Source organism: Ylistrum balloti, unplaced genomic scaffold (genome assembly GCF_031769215.1).
Source record: "Ylistrum balloti isolate Yb309-2 unplaced genomic scaffold, AGI_CSIRO_Ybal_v1 Utg370246, whole genome shotgun sequence".
NCBI lineage: Eukaryota > Metazoa > Mollusca > Bivalvia > Pectinida > Pectinidae > Ylistrum > Ylistrum balloti.
The window spans coordinates 575287-595630 of NW_026782198.1; the positions used below are offsets into that span (position 1 = coordinate 575287).

A 20344-nucleotide genomic window follows, 5' to 3' on the forward strand; every position below is an offset into this window, starting at 1 on the left:
TAGCTATTGTAGAAGTCATTCATTAAGTAACCCTGCTCATGTGTGCTCGTGTTATAGTTTTCGTGTTTTGTACTTTGATCTTGTTAACGTATCACCGTGCCCGACAAAGATAGCAAAGAATGTGCACAAACATATTTTCCGGACTTTGCTCTGTTCGGACCCTTAATTAGGATTACTGAGGACAACATCGTGACATGCATTAGTCATGCAAGGCCGTTTGTCAGTCTATATATATATCTAGAATATAACTTGAATTTTATAAATCTACAGGTAAAAACAAGCTTATGATTAAAACTGTAAATTCTTAAAAGTTGGAAAACAATTAAGAAAAGATGGACGTATGATTTAATTAAATCATATTTGTTTGAACTTCTTTTGACTAATTTTGATAAAAGTAAGCTCACAATGCTTTAATTCATATCAGGATGCGAATTTCATACTGTTGATAAACAATAACCTGATCTTAAACAATCGTATTCTTTCTTCAGGTACCCGCGAATTATTTATCAGTAGCGAGCGAAGGATGTGAACTGTTTTCGTTTATGTATCAGATGGGCCCAGCTTCCTTGGGTCAAAAGTCAGTGTGACTGTCGACGTCACAGTGTGAAGTAAGTACTTAAGAGAGGACTGTTCTGTTGACTGTCATTTTGCTCACGGATAGAAGACAAGAAGGAACGCATTTGTGAAAAAGTAAGACTATTTCTGAATGCTTTGTATTGCTGATTTCATTCTATTACTTTGGGACCGATATGTAAACTCCTAATTCTAACTCTGCTATTGGGTAACATGTCAATTTGTATTTGTTTTATTTAATAATGTTTATTCCATTATATTCTCTGACCTATTTTGACGAAATCTAGCACAATTTCAATTGACAATATTCACATAATTACCAACATTCTTGATTTTTCAGTGTAATGATTCTATTGAAAAAAATACTTTGTTCATTTTCCCGCCAACAGTAATTTCTTTGCTGAAATGCTAATAATTTTTGCTGTGTTTGGCCCCAATAAACTACCAGGGTAATTTAAAGGCGGTAACTTCATCACTGAACAACACACAGGGGCCCGTAGCATACTTGGTATATCTTCATTATAGATTTGATCTATAACGGAAACATTTCTTGATAACTTTTCATCTCTCACCCGCCAATCCTTTCTTCCTAACATTATTTAAACGTCTTTTTTTTTGTTTTTAATTGAATTTACTTTTTATTTCAACCGAAGATGTAAAAATAATTGAATAAATCTATTGTCACTAGAAATTGACGGCACGCGAAAACCAATTGCTATTTCTTTGATTATATGATATGGTTCATTGACCTTGATTTTGAACTCTCCGACTCCAGCTTGCGATTTTTAGACAAATTGTCTATTTTCTGTGTTGAATAGAAATAAGATTTTTTCCAAGTCTATGTTATTTACTCTTTTCTCTTGTGAAATTTGAACGCATTCATCAGGATAACGTAATTATTTGACTAGTACTAAATGACACGATAAGTTTTCCGATAGGGATATTGTTGATAGTATTAGACTTTACACCATAACATATTTACCTGTAATTAGTTGACACGTAAACAAGTCCCACTGGAATGACTGACATATCAATGTACAAACACAAGCTTACAGGTCGGATATATGGCCTATACCTTATAGCTTTATTTCAAATCAGGACGGATTGGTGATTTCTCTCTAGATTATACATCCTAGCTGGACATAATAGATATTAATCAATAAAAAAAAACAAAACAAAAACAAAAATAAAAACAAAAAAAATATAGATAAGTAGTACTGTTAAACATATTATTTTTTTCGAATTCAGATAACATTCATATCACCTATGAATGTCATAGCTAAATTTATGACGTCATCATTTTTATGACGCCATTGTCGTAATGTGGAATGACATTTTCCGTGCCCGGAAACGTTTTCACCAAATATCGACTATCCCTATACTCTGTGGCGGTTTTGTTTCTCAGTAAGATGAAGTTGTGTTCTTGGTCTAAATCCTCTTTCCCCCTTTTTGCTCTGAATGAAATGCAATGAACCTTCCGTATGAGGTAATCACTAGCTACTATTAGGTGACATTGTCTCAAAAAGACCCAGATTGTTCAGCTAGGATCTACAATATAAGCTTTCTTACTGCTTGTCTTCCGTGGTTTTGTAGCTATCTGTCACTATATTTGGCATTGGGTGTTTTGAAATTACTTCAAAATCATTAATTTTCGTGGAGTTTATTTTTTTTTGTGTTTTTCATGGACTCTTGATTTTATGGATGAATACATAATTATAGCTATTTAAATATTAATAAAAAAATGATTTTGAAATATTTTGGCATATAAATTTGTAGATTAAGAGTACCCCCGAAATAGCGAAAATATATTCCCACGAAAGTATACGATTTAACAATAACATTGTTTTCAATGGTATGCTTGTGTATAAAACGTTTATTTACTAGTTTTTTACAGCCAAACATTAATCATCTAATTTGTTTTCAACAGAAACAAGATGGTAAACATGAAACTGATACTTTTGGTGTCTCTGGTGATAGTTTTCACCGAGGCAGCCCCTCCAATCAAGAAAGACCATAAACTCGTCGTAAGTATCAACATTCGGGTACCAAATTCCTGAAGAACCAAATATCTTATTCCTGTGGCTGCAATTAACACTAAAGTTGTAGAAATCTTTCCCGTGTTTTACCCATTCGAATAGTGGTACTGTTCAGAATATACATGTATGCATATTCCTCGCATTCTCATGAAATTATCCGATATATATATTTAAATTATTGAACTAGTGCAGTTCCCCATCTAGTTTTTTTTTTACATCTTTCTATTAATTTGGATCTACATTTGTTGCTTCCAATAGATGTCTAAACTTGAGGCGTTTGGTACCACTGATGTGTCCTAGAATTATGAAACAACTGTATGATCAATGCTGTGATATTCACTATTTGGCTCTACTGTATCTAATTCTTAAGTATTAAAAGTCGATGTGCACTTATATTCTAAAGTGAACCAGTTGAAATATTATGAACGATCGGCAGTGAAGGTACACATGTTCCATCACAAACTTTTCAAGACTGGAACTTTTCTGATTGTCGTCTCCATTTTGAAATAGATTCGTGCTTAACTAAATATCAGTCATCATCGCCAGCTTACGCATTTTTATTTTCTATTTTTAAAATCTTTATATTTTCTCTACCACACAATTCGGTACCGTTTTCAATTTGCAAAATGAACTAAATAATACACAATAAATGGTGTCTTAATGTGTCAACATGACAGTAGCATAGTCCAAGGGAAGTAACTCAAATTAAAAGAAATCTTATTTTAAATTCTTTTTTCCCCTATGGGCTATATCACAGCGGCCATCCAACAAGTAACGGCCATAAATAACTTTCCTATCGAATAAAAGCTTATATATATTCATAGCGATATCTGCCTTGTGTCAGTTTTTCATTTTCTCTCGTTTACAATAACACCTCATACATTCACTTCATCATATTTAATTTCTATACAAACTATAATCAAAGTACTGAAAGTACTGAGAGGCTAAACGTATTGAAAAATGTTGACAAATAACCGCTAAGATATATTACTTTCCCCATACTCCTACACTTTGGAATGCAAAAATTGCTTAAATAAGAGAACCAGAGGCTATTTTTCTTGATTTTAAGCGATTTTATATCTTCTTTAATTCTTATTTCAAATTTGACGACAATAATGTAAAAATAAAAATAGGGGGAAAAAAAAATAATAACAAAATACACACAACCATATATTTATCGCTAACAAGCCAAATGACAAATAGCTCTATGATGAAGTTGACTAAATAAAACCTTTGAAATACCCAAGATGTTGCAATTACTATCCTATCAATATGAGGATTTAAACAAATTGAAAGGACTTTATACCTACTTCTTTATTTTAAATGTATTGCAAAGTAATAGTCCTTACTTATTATAATCATATTTGTAGTTGAGGAAAGTAGATAAGGTATACACAGCATTTCAGATAGATAGAAGTGTAAGTAATTACATTAAATGTATTTACATGCCTATCTTCCTTGAAGTGTCATGGTTAGACTTTTCTTCCAGTAATTACGTCTATAAAGGCATAGTTCTATGAGATTAAACCAGACTTCAATATATATACACAATTTACAATATTTTCACTAAAGCTACTATTATTTCTGATCTCCAATGCATTAGATAGTGTCACCATGACACGCTAAATGAATAAATGTGTTATGGAAATATTTCGTTTTAGTTAATTGATAATTATAAACATGAATATTTTGAGTTTTTTTATACGCGCTTTGTTTAAAGGAATATTTTCATTTCAAGGAACTTTGATACACATTAAAAAACATTGAGAAATCAGCACAATCAACCTTCATCAAATAAAACTAAAAGACAAAAAATATAGGTTATAACAAAGTCAACATCATGATCAGTACAGTATTAGAATATATCATTCATAAATCATGAGCACCAAATGTACCTTGCCTACGAAGCGCAAACTTTTCATCTTCAAAAACTTGAAAAAGTGTCAGGGCGGTGGATGTGAAAATCCTGAAAAAGTGTCATATCGGCAGGTGTGCGCGTAGGACGAACAGTCCAATTTTGTGACGTCTAATGAGGTAAAGTGATGTTATATATTAAAACGATCTTGCCACAACGACAAGGATTAAAGCAAAATTGATGTTCTGTTTGTAAGTTTTGTTTGTTTATAAGTGCTGTTAGTTGATAATTCAAACCAAGCCCCCAGACTAGCTTCTTATCATGGCGCCAACTCGCACGTACAGTGTTCTGTACGCTTACGTCATGTCGAGAATTCCGTAAAATTTATCAATAGTTCAACCACACTGTGCTTCTTTTTTGAAACATATAGTAATTGTATTGTTATTAAAAAAATAAACTTATTTTGGATGCTTTTAAAATAGCGATTTGAAAAATCGCGGCATTATTTACGCAGAAAATTGCCGCTAGAGGGCTCTAACTCTTTTCGATATTTCAGCCAATGAGAAGGCCAGGATCGGTAAATTTTGTCTGAAAGGCCGTCACAATAGGCTATGCGTACTGAGTGCGTTTAGCCTAAAAATGAAACGAGTACTAGAAAGCGAACTTTGGCGAGGAAGTGATATTATTCGTGTTACGTGTCACCTTGTTATTTCTTAGATACAAAGTCTCAGGGTGACCTATTGCGATCACCCTTTGTTCGGCGTCGTGCGTCGTGAGCTTTTAACATATTTAAACTTCTGCTGAAAAACTCCTGAACCGATTTCAATGAAATTTCACAAAAACCTTCCATGGCCTAAGGCGCACCAAAATTTATATGGCCCCTAGACTCCCCCCCCCGGGGCCTGAGGGGTGGGGCCAAATAGGGTCTAATTAATTGAAACTTCAGAAATTTTCTTCTCTCAAATGCCAGGCATTGCCTTCAGATGCCTTACCAGAATTGTAAATTTCCAGAGACTGAACGTTGTTTGTGGTCGAGAAATGTCTTGCTGGGAAATTAGGTTATGACGTCTAAGAAGTGAAAGGACGTGTGGTTGAAGGATCTGGTCTCTGTATCGAACGGCATTGAGGTTTAGATACAGGACCACTAAAGAGGATTTTACAAACCATTACATAAGCCCCATCGAATCTATCGCGTTCAACCACGCATGCGTCGGCGAAACACTCACCGCATCTGCAATATGCCTTTTTTCTTCCGACTGAGCGGTACAGACAGAATCTAGACTCGGTTCTACTGTTCCTGGATGGAAGATTTTATTTAGGAAAATTCAAATCTTCAGTGTAATTTCTTTTAATTCAAACCTTGGTTAGAAGCCTTAGTATGGGACAGTAATTAATATGTACACAATTTACATTTTCGTAATGTGTACAATAAAGTTAAAGTTTTTTATCAAAATCATTTCTATGACATGTTGCTAGAAGCATAGTGACTCAGGTGACTGTTAAGGCTCTTGTGTAAATATTACCAAGACGTAAAAGTTAAAACATGGAAATATGAGTTATAAAAATCTGCCTTGGCCTTCATCTTAAAAACAACTTCCCTTCCGTCATGTGGCAATTCGAACCTCCATGGTGGCAGGTTATTTTCATTACTTGTTCCTATTACAGACTTGGTGTCGTTGACCACTCCAAGGGTTTGTTTGTTTGAATTTTACAGTTCGTCTTACTAGCCTCGGCTAGTCGGAATTTCCCCTTAGTCGAGCGGCGGAATGTCCGGCTAGAGACCGAAGGGTCGCTAGTTCGAACACCAGCAGTGGCAGTATATTTTTCATTACTCCATCCTATTACACAAATCGGATGCAGGATCTTATTGTAAACGTCTTGCTTTTCGTTGTAACAGAAACGATCATTGTTTGACACTGCCTCGGAATTTGTTCGCAACAGTATGAACAGTGTACAAGAGAGCTTTTTAGCCGCCAAGGTCCATATAGAGAATGCCGGCGAAGCTATGAGGGAGAGTCATGAAAACGTCAGGGAACAGCTTGACCAACTCGGGGATCGGATGAGAATGCATCTGGATTCAGCGAGGGAACGCATTCAGCAACTTGGCGCGTAAGTAACGTCAAATTTACTATAAAAAATGTAATTTTCGAGGGTCTTTTTTCTTCGAGTGTGGAATGATTATTATATTTAGAAAGTGAAATCAATTTTGCGCCAAAATTGTAAAATTGCTTAAGAAACATCTATTTTTTTGTGTTTATCGATAAGAAACGTCATTTGTTATATCAGTTTCTTTTAAATCATTTTTGTTAACCAAATGACCAACATTAAAAGGTGATTTTATTTTATTAAAATTGAGAGCTACTTTGTACCAGTTCTTTCTCGTGGTTATCAATTTCCAGTTTTACTCTCTTAGACTGCATCTCAGCGATATGTTTTTACGAATCTAATAGTTTAATATCGGCAACGATTAATTAATGCGTCTGTTCACAAATACCGGGAAAATTAGTAACTCGCGAATACTGAGTTGTTTACATGAGAATACAACTCCTTTAATATATCAGTCAAAAACCATAACATCTTTGTGTTACCATTCAAAGCGACCTCAACCTTGGAGATGACAACGAGGGAGACACTGAACCTGTAGACCTGTCGTAGGTGAGTTGCACTGGTTCTTTTTCACTTGAGAATGCTAGCTCAAATTACGGTTGTCGTTGTGCTGGCGTCTTTTTTAAAATGAAAATGTTTATGTGGCGGTGTTTGGCCATTTCGCTGTTTGAGTTCCATGGTTCTGTTGAAAGATTATAGTTAGCAAGGAAATATTGAACTTGGATTTTTCTCTTTTCAAATATGAAGACGAGTGTCAAGAGAGTCACGAAAAGCACGGATAGAACTAGATAGAAAAGGGAAATAGTAAGATCCCAAGTATTGTAATGAGTCCAGCAGATCTAGTTTGGTATCTACAATGTTCCTTTGGTAGAAGTCCGAGAAAGGCTCCCGATTCTGTGACGGGTTAATAATTAGTCGCCTACAATGAATACGCAGTGGAATACAGCAGCCATATTTTCCATGTTCTGCTTGTAGTGAAAATAAAAGTAATTTAAAGAAATGTGTTGTAAAACATTTGATGCCTAGATATAAGAGCATATACTGGATGGAGATATATACATTTGTCTACTTAAACCAACTCAAGATGGGTCAAATATGCTACTCCACAAGAACATTGTCATAACAACAAGCCACAACAACATCAGATAAACGTTACGTCAACTTCCATCATCATCCACCTATTTTTACAGTAGTCAGAAACTATTGACCTCTAAGCCTGTGGTCTGTGGTTTCTTTCATTATGGTGGAATCAACATCAATCTAAAACACACGCTTTCGCTACTTCCAGGATAGTGTGTAAACGGTTACCCAGACAAGCATTTAAATCTCATTCTGTAGCTTTTTTCACATCGTTTTAATGTCGACAGTTCGGTGTTTGTTTTGGCCATATCAAATTGTATATAATTTGCATATTTTAATTCAATTATACAGATTAAACTCACGTTTTATTATACACCAAGAAAATTAACAAAACTTATTAAACTATTAATAACTTTTCTTTGTTACCTGAAACGTGTGATATCATAATCGTTATGCTAATTTACACATTTATTTATTTAACCGATGGTCATGCTATGTACACAAAGGCAATTTACATAAATTGTTTTATCTAATTTGCAATTACTTATTTCATTTACATACATCGGACGACCCTCAACCATCAACTTAATGACTATTGGTCTGGCCCATTATCTCCACCATCAGTTCATTGGAAAATTTAGCGTTTTATAGACTACAAATATTGTAAAATCATTCATTTTCGTATAAATTTTTTGATTCCATGGGTACTCTTCATCCACAAACTCATACGTACACGAACTGTTATTATAAGTATAATCAGGCTTATTAAGCTTTGATTATCCACGGAATCAAGTGTCCACAAAAAACCATTTTTTTAGGAACCCCTCCCCCTTCCTCCCCAGGAAATGATCCTTACAAAAATGTATATCATTTTATAGTATATAATTGTTTGTTAGTTTCTGTGTCACTAGAATCACTGTGACATAGATATTATGATTTATGAGCCTTGATTTCTATCATGAATGTTTGTGTCTTTTCAGATGAGTTTCTTTCTCGACTCTGTTTCCAGTCTTGATGTTTGTTCCCGCATCACATGACAAAATCTGAACATTTTAATTAAATTTCATGATAGTTTTATTCTGTTTGAATTTCCAATAAGAATGATGAATTGATATTTGGTTATAAAGTACATTTTATGTGGAAAAGATGACCAAATTTATGAAATAAACCAAGACTATATTAAAATGACTTGTGTTATCAGAGAGTGTGACTACCTATTTTATTACAGACAATGACTTCGTTTAGAATCGTTGCTTCGATTTTCGTTCGAGTTACTCCCCCTTGTGTTTTCCATGCGTGCACGCCTCTCCATTGAAATTGCGATGTGCCAACATCATGCAAACAATAATCCTTTTATATCCGTAAACTTGTAGCTATTAAAAAGAAATTATGTTATAGAACGGTCACTTATCTCCTTAACTAATTTGATATGTTAATAAACTGAACAAGACGTTGTTGAGCACGTTAACATACAGTATGTAAAGCACTTCAACGTTTCATAAGTAATACAGAAACATCCATAACATAAAATATATTTGTTTCAGAAGCGAGAAAATCAATGGTCAGAGAGGGTTAATCTATGTTTGGAATAGAAAGAAACTCATATAGAAATAAGTGATAGATCAAAGTCACTCATCACACCTGCGTACAAATTTGTGTTTTGTTCGATGTCTTTTTAACTTCTTTTTTATGGTGTTGTCTTGGCTTTTGTTTCAATGTTTCTTTAATTCCTATTTTATACATTTTTTTCGCTTATTTAGATCGATATTTGGTAACTAAGAGTACCTTAACATGAAGAACCTGGGACTGAAAAAAAACAGGAAATGCTATATATATTTCTCTAACGTGTTTATATCTGTTATTTAAATATTTATTAAATATTACACATATTCATAAAATGTGCCTAAGACTGATGAATTATTCTGGGAATTTAAATTGAGTACTTTCATGTGACGGAATTCAGCCATTAATACGACTCACAGAGACAGATATATGACCTCAATGGATACCTATATAGGTCTGTGTCACAAATACAGACAGGCAATCAGATAAAGAATGTTTCTCGTCTACTTATTATAATATTTACACTTAGTGACCAAACAAACGTGCTGGAGCGCTTGTCAATCAGCTAAGCATGAAAATAAAAAGTTCTTAAATTTTCTAAAACTAAAAAAAAAGTCTCATATTTCTCGGTACGACTGACAAACAAAGGAGAGAATACATTTTAACTGTAAAGGAACCTTTAAAGAAATGAGATGGTTCTTGGGTTGAATACGGCAGTCATAATTGATAAAGTAACTGTAATATCATGATGACAAAGTATTTGGATGCATTCAATGTGATTTATTATCAAAGTTTTATAAACCGATTAACCATGACAGCACTTTAACAAGACATGTTTCATGTCATGAATTCGATACATTTTATCATTTTAGATTAAGGAATAGCTAAAAAAAACCGGTAATTAAGTTTCCTAACACTCCAGACAGGTTACATACTGTACATAGACACAAGACTGATACTTCATCAAACACAGTTCGTTCTGATTCAGTAACAATTAGTTGCATTTGAGTCTTATTTTCGGTCATTTGGAGAAAAAGTCTTTATATTGCCCTTTTTTCTCATGTCATAATTGGGATACACCAAAGGATAGAAAGTCCTCCCAAAGTTTGTCAGAGTTAACGTTTGTTAGAGTTAACGTTTCAAATAACAGATTATGTATTTGTTTTCTTTAATTCTAAAGAAACTGTTTAGTTTATAGACATGTTAAATAGTTAACAGTGGTCATTATGACAACATTCAAATTTCCGCATTCATTGTATACATATATTATGCTATAAAGAAATGTAGCCCGTGCACTTGAAACGCTCTTTTAAAGGTCAATGTCTGTATTTTGTTGCAAATGTCTCCAAGAGTGTCTTTGAAACCTGGACTGGACATTTAGATGTTGTCTAATGAGGAAACACGTGCATGTTCAGATGAAAAGGAATTTTGCAATTTGCATGTTGATATAGCTCAGAATGGAGACAATTTTGAATTGTGAAGAAAGGGCTTTATTTACATACAAGTTTACATAGTTACTTCCAGACAAAATAACAATAAAACATAAATGAATATACGGGTAGACACGCATCAATGCCAAAGACATAAAAAAACAGTAAAGTCATTTTACAACATCAGAAATAGATGATTAATAGAATCTTTCACCCCCTTTGGGGTGAGACAGGGGGATCAAAACAAAATTTTTTAGACAACGGATGAATATAGTGACGAGGCCGTCTCAACCGCGTCACGCTTAATTGTAATATCCCTCACAAAATATAATTCCCATTAACGTTACAGTAAAACATAAAAAGGCATAATATCAATGACAAAAACAATTTTAATGTGAAAGTATGGATGAAATGACTTCAATATATACACAAAATCAACACATATTATTAAATCGTTATTTTACAATGACGTCATTTACTTGTGAAGTTCCACTTCCAGGTCAAGATAGTGACGTCACGTTATTGTTGAGAACCCACGAGGAGCGCGTGTAGCTTGTCTCAACCCTAGGATGAGATAGAAAAATCTCACAACGGTAAAAACTGTGGATATCCCTGTCCGGGGTAAGAAAAAAAAATGACGTCATACACTTGCCTATTCACCCCGGAGGCCAAACATATATGACAAAGAGGATTACAAGCACTGAAGAGAAAATGGGGACGTTTTCTACAATATTTCATAAAGCGATCTTAAACTAGCTCCATTTTCATATCAAATCTCATTTTATTCAGATAAAATATTATCTATTAATGCTCATTTTTTGTTTTTGTTCTGCTTCTTCGGGGTGTGTTTTTTTCATGATTTTTTCTGTTTTCTTCCGTACACTAAAGTCTGTAAAAAGAAACCTATTTATGACTAGAATCGACCGATACTCTGAGTGTATTCTTAGTTGTTTGACTTGGTTTATATTGTTTAACGCCCTATCAACAGCTAAGGTCATGTGAGGACGGCCTCCCGGTGGATACGAGGTAATTATGTTTGCTTTTGGGAGGCTACGATATGTTCGTGCAAGCCTTCTTATGATAGTGCAGAACGGTGTTTCCAAAGAATGGTCGAAATGTTTAAACAATGAACGTAAAACTTTTACGCAGACTTAGTAGTTCCAGCACATCAAATTATGCTGCCGATGGCTCCCAGCACGCCATCCCACCCGGTCACATTATACCGTTAACACGTATTCGAAATAAAGTTTCCATAACACGACAAAAGTCAATCATAAATAAAAGAGAATTTATTACCAACCCAAACAAGGCATTTATATAATTCCTCAATACATGAAGTCTATTCACCACACGAAGTTTTCAGGAGATTTATGATTAGCCGATATTTGTGGACGATTCGTTCTGGACCGTACACAATGGCAAGCCACAGCAACTTTCTGTTGAGATAAGACGTATTCATACTCTCCGTTGATACAAGTGTTTTGTCTCTTGAGAACCGGAAGGAAGCGGTAAACAGGCTCGCACGCATATTGCTGTCTTCGCTTATGTCGTAGTCCAGATATCTGACAACTATCACATCTACACTGGGCATGTACAATAGTTGACGGTATTCTGGTAGCGTCTACTTCTTTCACTAGATATGAAGGACACGTGGATGGATCTTCCAGCTCGCCATTGCCTGTTGGAACGGGACAACTTGTGTCCCCTTGTAGTAAACTTCTGTGGAATCAAGGATATAATACGTCAAATACACAACATAACTAGAATAGGATGCATACTTTGATACCAATAAAGAATATACGGACTTTTCTTATTCTAGAAAAAAATGTCATTATCTTATCTCATGATATATTACCACCGCGTGATGTAGAAAAAATTATCACAAACTAGTCATAAAAGTAATAATTAAGCAGTTTATTCCTTTAAACATTATCTAGAGGATTAATATAGATCTGCCTACAACACACGGAGATAATTCATTATTTTTCTATACATTTTCAAAGCATTGACTACTACTAGTAGATTATACGAACTGAGGAATAGTCGATGTTATATGCGTCAAAACGATGGAATTATTATTCAACAATGCATTGGTATTTTTCTATTGACCACCGCTGGTCTTCTTTCGTTATTATTATTTTTTGAATAGTATAGCCCCAGTTTACTAAAATGTCCCCGAAACAAATCGGAAGACAACACGAAAAAAACCTCGTCAGAACGAAATTTTCCAGCTTCCATATGTCTGTAGGGTGCAATTTAACATATCGTCGTGATCAGTGTAAATGATGTTAACCATAAGCCTACAAGGAAGTAAAATATCCTTCAAGACCAAGAGACAATCCCCGTTCTAATAAACACAAAATGTGGAGTCATCACAGGGAAATGTTGGAACTTAGATGATAGAGATGGTTGAAACATCCAAGAATGTCCTGAATGTTTTGAACATATTGGGGTCTAATAATGATCCTATTATCCATTTCGTGAGCTAGCGTTTCGGGTGCTGATTGGCTTTCATTAATATCACGGAAGTGACGTAGGTTACAAAGCTACCCAATCATCATCTGACAGAGCGGATTTACATTCTCATGTACACGCCCCATATAATTACCCACAGTTATCTCAGAAATCTAAAAGAAAACAATTGAAAATATAGATGTTTATACACTTACCTGTAAACACTGGATGCATCTATATCCGTCGCTTCGTGCGACAGCCACAGGCTACTTCCTTGTAACAAGGTATGGGTAAGGTTAATCATCTGGGTAGCGTTGGGATTGCGACACCACGTGGCCTGGACCACCTGACGATCCAGCAGTGTCATCACCTGTTAGAAACATACATTACATGTTTGTTACTTCAGATGCATATTTTCAGATAACGTTTGAATCATACATTGAATTTTTATTCTATAAAAGAAAATTCTTTCAATAAAAGCGTATCAAAATACTGTTTACAGATATTCAGATTAAGATCGATTGATCGCAGTTAAATCACATAAAATTTCAACTCATTTAATTGCTTATTTTAAAACGGTAAGCAATCATGAGAGTTCGTATTTTGAATTTGATTAATGAGGAATAATAATTGTGAACATCATTAAGTTAAAGTGTGCTATTTTTAATGTGTCGACGCGGTGTACTTTTGTATTTTTTATGTCCAATAAATGTCAATAGTCTTGTCAGTCTGCTAAACTTGAATTGTATTTCTTACCCTGCAGTTGGTAACTTAATTATTCCATTCAAGTTATAGATAGTCTTGTAATGGTTGGAGGATATGATCCGGTTTCCTGATGTAAATTACCCTTTTTGTCTAGTAGTTAAGTTTATGATAGGTATATGCAAGCTTCCCATACATGTCTGAACATATAATCATATCTCTCGTCCTCATGAATGAATGCCCTTACACGCGGTTCAGGTGTTACAGCAGGTATCTAGTTTAAAGATTCAATTACGCTGTTAAAAATGGTAGTAACACTGTGCTATTATGGTTACGCACGGTGGCTTCTATTAGGAGATCAAGAATGCCTTTATGTTTGAATTGTCGATAGACACCGTGTAACACTACATCTTATATTACATGATGTTTATCATTTACATAACCTGCTTTAGTGCATTTTAAATGTTTTCTCATTGTAACTCAATATCAATCAAATTTGATTCGGTTATCTCAAACTTGTTTCAGCCAATTGCCTTTCATTTCTCGAACTGAAAACAATAGAATGGGTGGAGTCTGATTTGTTTTTCCATCTTCCATCCAACATCCCGATCTCCGCAACGTGATCATAAATTAAAACGCCACCAAACACCAAATAGTAGTTCAGTCATGAAATATAATAATGTATGGTGATTTTTTAAGGTGTTTATAGTTAAATAACATCGTTACGGATACAAAAGCGGGTAGGTTTAAAACATTTGACAAATTCTTTCAAAATCCTCCACCAAAATTTAATTAGTATCGTTATTGATGCTTTGATATTCGTACTGGATAAACAGCTTCTTCAACAACACCCCTTTACTCTTTCTAACACACAACACTCTCTTCCATCTCGCTGTACAGTAAGTATATTACCTGCAGTAACAACAGCATTCCTCTACTCTCTCTAACACACAAACACTCTCTTCCATCTCGCTGTACAGTAAGTATATTACCTGCAGTAACAACAGCATTCCTCTACTCTCTCTAACACACAAACACTCTCTTCCATCTCGCTGTACAGTAAGTATATTACCTGCAGTAACAACAGCATTCCTCTACTCTCTCTAACACACAAACACTCTCTTCCCTCTCGTGGTAAGTTAGTAGATTATCTGCAGTAACACCAGCATTCCTCTACTCTCTCTAACACACAAACACTCTCTTCCCTCTCGTGGTAAGTTAGTAGATTATCTGCAGTAACACCAGCATTCCTCTACTCTCTCTAACACACAAACATTCTCTTCCCTATCGCTGTAAGTTAGTATATTACCTGCAGAAACAACAGCAAGAGGAGCATAGTTGTAGCAAAATTTCTGTAGCAGAACTATCAACAAAATTCTGAACTATGATTGTTTCTTATATTAAGCAGAGTTTTATACTGACCACTTAAGGTTTTTCCTCTCTCTACGGGTCCGGTACCTGGACTTCCCTCATGGAAACTCCATCCTGTTCATATAGGAAGTCTGTCCACCCGAATAATGTAAACCGAGTACCTAGTCAATAAAACTAGTAAGTTTCCTTGATAAACCATGACTTATCCAGAAACTTTTGCATGGACAGATCAGAAGGATAATAATAGACATCTTCTACATGTACTACATCATCAAATATGTTTACATAGAAAACAAATATTTGATTGAGAAATAATTCATTTTCATGTATTTTTTCCATTAAAAGAACAAACTGTAATACCAGTATAAAAGTGATTCTAAATATACTAATTTCATGTCTAAAACAATATCAATGAAATCCCACATCAAACAGAAATATCAACATTGCTATTAATATTTTTTGTCAATATAAACAAAAAATAAAACTAATTTGACGTGATATGTAAATTGAGTTGAGAAAAGAAATAACGGATGAAAAAAATAAATCAAATTATCAAATATGAGGATGAAATTCAACAACCAACGTAAAAAGGAACATGTAATTTACGGGACACAAAAGCCAAAATTCTCTCAAAACTTCATTTTGTAATATAATGAATTGCATATCAACGTCACTTCTGATTTACAAACTAGTCGTATTTATGAAAGTGTTACAATGGTGCTGTGCTTTGAATGGCACTAAAAGAATAACTATCTTGTGACGGTGTAACAACGATTGTCGCAATTTGATGATGTGACAACGATTGTTGTGATCTGATGGTGTGACAATTGTTGTGATCTGATGGTGTGACGATGTGGTTTGACAAAGATGGTGTAATTTGATGGTTTGACAAAGATGGTGTAATTTGACGGTGTTACAAAGATGGTGTTATTCGCTGGTGTGACAAAGATGTTGTAATTTGATGGTGTGACAATGATAGCTGCATTTTGATGGTGTGACAAAGATGGTGTAATTCGCTGGTGTGACAATGATAGTTGCATTTTGATAGTGTGACAAAAATGGTGTAATTCGATGACGCAACAAAGATGGTGTAATTTGCTGGTGTGACAATAATTGTTTTAATTTGACGATATGAAAATATATTTTTGATTTGATGGTGACACACAAAGATAATAGTAATTTGATCGTCTTACGCCGACATTTGTTATTTGACGGACATATTGAAAAAAATATTGTCCAAGGTTTGAAAAAGATCTATGATCGTGATAAGAAAATATTGGACATAACGGACAACAGAGTATTTCTTACAATACCAAAAAAGAGAGTAATAAAATTAGCAACAGGAACCACATATGAAGTTAAATGATAGATTTACATAAATATTCCATGCAGACGTACAAAAAATGTAAAATGATCTTTATCAAAACTATAAGATTCAGGTACTAAATGAGTATAAATCCATTATTTATGATTAGTTTGTTATATCGTGGTGTTAAATTTTCTTTGTTCCTTTTCTGCCTTATGAGTGGTCGGAGACCACATTGGAAACGCACCTGTCTTACATGAAAATAACTTCAAATGATCAGAAGAAAAAGAGTGCTAAATTGTAGATACAGTAACTGAACTGTCAGACTTTGGTATTGATAAATGCCATATATATTAATAACAGAAAGTTTAGTCAAAATAAGATGCTGAAAACAAAATTTGAATGAGTAAACAATTTTAATCTGTTAGAATGATCTCCTCTTTAATTTAAAAATAAACGATGAATCGTAATCAAATCATACACAGCAATCATGCCACGCGACCTAATAAAACACATGGTGACATAAAAATCTATCTCTAATTTGTTAAATATTTATTTTTATTTCAAGTATCTAATTATAACTTATCAAGTATCTATTTCTAATTTGTCATACATCTTTCTCTAATTGATAAAATACCAACCATAAAGCACTTTTCATAACAATGTTTTCTCTGATTCATAAAAATCTTTCTCTGATTCATAAAAAAACTTTCTCTGATTCATAAAAAACTTTCTCTGATTCATAAAAAACTTTCTCTGATTCATAAACTTTCTCTGATTCATAAAAAACTTTCTCTGATTCATAAAAAAACTTTCTCTGATTCATAAAGAAGTCTAATTCTGATTAGTATTTATTTTAATTGATCTTTCATCAATCTCTAGTATTATTTTAATATGTTTGATGTGAAAGTGGATTGTATTTTGAGTTTGTTTGGGTGAAGCTTCAGGAAAAAAGATAATTCTCCATCGTAATTGGATCTCTTTCTTATTTCTAGCTTCTCGTTTGTAACATTGTATGGGCGTAACGCTTATATTTAAGGTCATTTAATGTAAGTATAGTTCAGTTTATGTAAGCAAGAAATGTTTGAGTGTGGCATTCTGTTCCCAGTAGTTTTATACCGTGTGAAACAGTGTGTGTAAAATACACAGTATACAGTTTAAGTAATATGGTAGCCCGGTAACAAAGGATTAACCGGATCCGGGCAGACCAGCCCAACTTCAGGATAGTATAGTTCCATTGAATAAGGAAGAATCTTACCTAGAATATTCTGGAAAGGTTACTTATAATCTATATCAGAAATATCTCGTAGTCACTTGGAACAAGATCAAGCTGAAACCATAATCGTCTGTCTCGGAAAGTGATAGCTATTGATAATGCTGCATTCAGACTGACTAGATGGTTATAGGGTTATGCTGTGAAAACTATGTTTAAAAGCGTTCCTCTCTGCATCCAGGTATTCAAAAGATGCCTTAAATCGTATTTGTTGCGATATTTTCCCCAGTGATTTCCTAGATTTGATATATATCACAAACTTCAATGACTTCGCCAATTTCGTCGATGACCTTTAATGCCAAATACTATTTAATCCCGGAGATAATTATTTGAATTATTTGACGAGGATTGAAAAAATGTTAGGTCAAACACATCTTTAAGTCAATGGGGATTTCTTTAGTTAAGTGGCGTGATGTATTTCGATTATGTTAATTGTTTACTAATTGTGGTGGTACGATATTTTTTTTGAAGTCAACATGCTTTAGTATCTAAAAATACATTTCAGAAGGATTTTTTGTAATCAGATATTTCAGCATACCAAATTTAGGAACAAAAGGATAAGAATGCAATCACTAAGCCACGAAGATTGCAAAATATCCCCAATTAGACTTGAGTTATGTAACATAGTTTTCCAATATATCTAGAGCTGTATTAAAATAGCAACAAGATTTTTAAAAAGTTGCAAACTTAAATTAAAGGGATGTGTCATCTTCCATCTCAGCCTACATAGTAGTTGATGAAATTTGAAAATCCAAGATCTACATTTCATGTTTTCACATGGTCGGTAAATGTGACGCAATTGTTTATGTATATTGTAACCACATAGATGTTATTTAAGGTCCTAGAAATCGTATGCTTCCTCTGAAAATACATTGTTCAATACATATATTGCTGAGGTATAATAAACATGGCTATGCGATAATTTTTCATTCTTATTATGAAATTTCGAATAATGTTTTTAGCTGGATTTAAAAGCACAAACAAGAAAAACGAAAACGCCTAAAGAGTCTTGATTAGAATCAAAAGTAGGGTAAAAGGTAAATTTAAATTAAGATCACTGAAAACTTTTGAGGTAAACAATATTATGTGTTCGATCACTTAAAAAAACTGCATTTTTGTTTTACAAAAGCTGTCGTTTCTGAAGTCAATTTAACACGAGACCACACCACTACATTACGATTTAAATAAAAAAGAGGGGAAAAAACCTGAATAGGCATAGGTGAGAAAAATGTTGATGAAATTTAGTAGCCAAATGTAAACAAACTATTTGTAAACAATGATAAGGTTACAACACGCACTGTGTCACTCCAGTTATGCACCTCGGTTTCTCAAGCTAGTCATGGACACAGTTGTACCTTTTTTTTTGTATAAATGGCGTGATATTTGTGATTATTATGTACACCATACATTTCTAAATATATCTCACTAGATGTATAAAATGTAAATTAGAATTATGTCATTAGATTTTCTGATCTATTTGCAGAAGTAACTATTTCAATGGATATACATACGACCCATTTCACAAGGTGGTGTGATGCTTGTTTTTTGCAATTCATGCAACATTAAGTAACTATTTCAATGGATATACATACGATCCATTTCACAAGGTGGTGTGATGCTTATTTTTTGCAATTCCGACCTCCTTTGGGATACTATGTAACATGAAAGTGGCCTTATTTAAAATCCAGAATTTGTACAGGTTTTCCCAATTTCTAATGTTTATTAATCTCCGATTTTGTGGCATAATTAGAATGATCACCCCATGTTAATTTTGGATACTTGAGTTTTTGTCCTTTTTCTATTAATATTGTTACGATGCTTACCATTCCGTTTTGGCAAAATTCTTCCGTCAATGACAGCACTATGTGATGTTTACTTAAAGCGCATCTTTTCTATACAATTGAAACATGCATAGTGATGTATGTTAAAAATTAATATTCAACAGTTTTTATCCGGATTCCAAATTCTATAGTTCTCTCAGTCTATGGGATGTTAACGATTATGAAAATGCTCATCTCAGTTTAATTTCATGCGATAAGGCAAAACAGAAGTTTTCAATTTTAAGGGTAGATGTTGCTAATGCTTTAGACTTTGTCTGTAGTACTTGAACAGAAATTGGTAACAACGTTAATGACAGTTTACGAAAAGCTTTGTTAGTGACAATCCATGCAATTCCAAATATTACATAAAGCGTTGTTATTGCTGAAATCAGGCAAATGACCGATGGTAAGGCTACTTAGGTAGACGGTATTTCTGTGGAAATCTGCTGGTGATTCTATTGTGTGACATTTAACCTTGTCAATCTGAAAGGGATTTTTTTTCTATCCGCATGGAAAAGGTCCAAGGTTACTCCTATCCTTAAATTGGGTAATCCTTCCTGCGTCAATAATTAAACACCTATCACTGTATTAAGTATCCACAGTAAGATATTTTGAAAAACAAACATAATAATATAGCAAACTGTAACACGTCCGCCAATTATGGTTCCATTCAAATTACTCTACTGATACATATTGGTTTTTGTCAACAAGTGATGAAAAATATAGACGAAGATTTTCTTGTTAACTGGAACTGTATTTATGTGCCTTTACACTG

General features: G+C 33.8%; 2 protein-coding genes across 2 annotated transcripts; one reads left to right on the forward strand and one right to left on the reverse strand.

Annotated features, from left to right (window-relative positions):
• The first annotated feature begins 604 nt into the window (after positions 1-604).
• On the forward strand, positions 605-8852 carry LOC132552377 (uncharacterized). The gene is made up of 5 exons (XM_060216544.1): positions 605-690; positions 2501-2597; positions 6362-6573; positions 7062-7119; positions 8631-8852. Exons 2-4 carry the CDS (start codon positions 2508-2510, stop codon positions 7117-7119), a joined length of 360 nt encoding a protein of 119 aa, XP_060072527.1. The 5' UTR covers positions 605-690; positions 2501-2507; the 3' UTR covers positions 8631-8852.
• Positions 8853-11986: 3134 nt separating this feature from the next.
• On the reverse strand, positions 11987-13464 carry LOC132552393 (interleukin 17-like protein). Its single transcript, XM_060216562.1, has 2 exons — positions 13313-13464; positions 11987-12362 (listed from the first exon to the last, which is right to left on the reverse strand). Exons 1-2 carry the CDS (start codon positions 13462-13464, stop codon positions 11987-11989), a joined length of 528 nt encoding a protein of 175 aa, XP_060072545.1.
• Positions 13465-20344: the final 6880 nt, after the last annotated feature.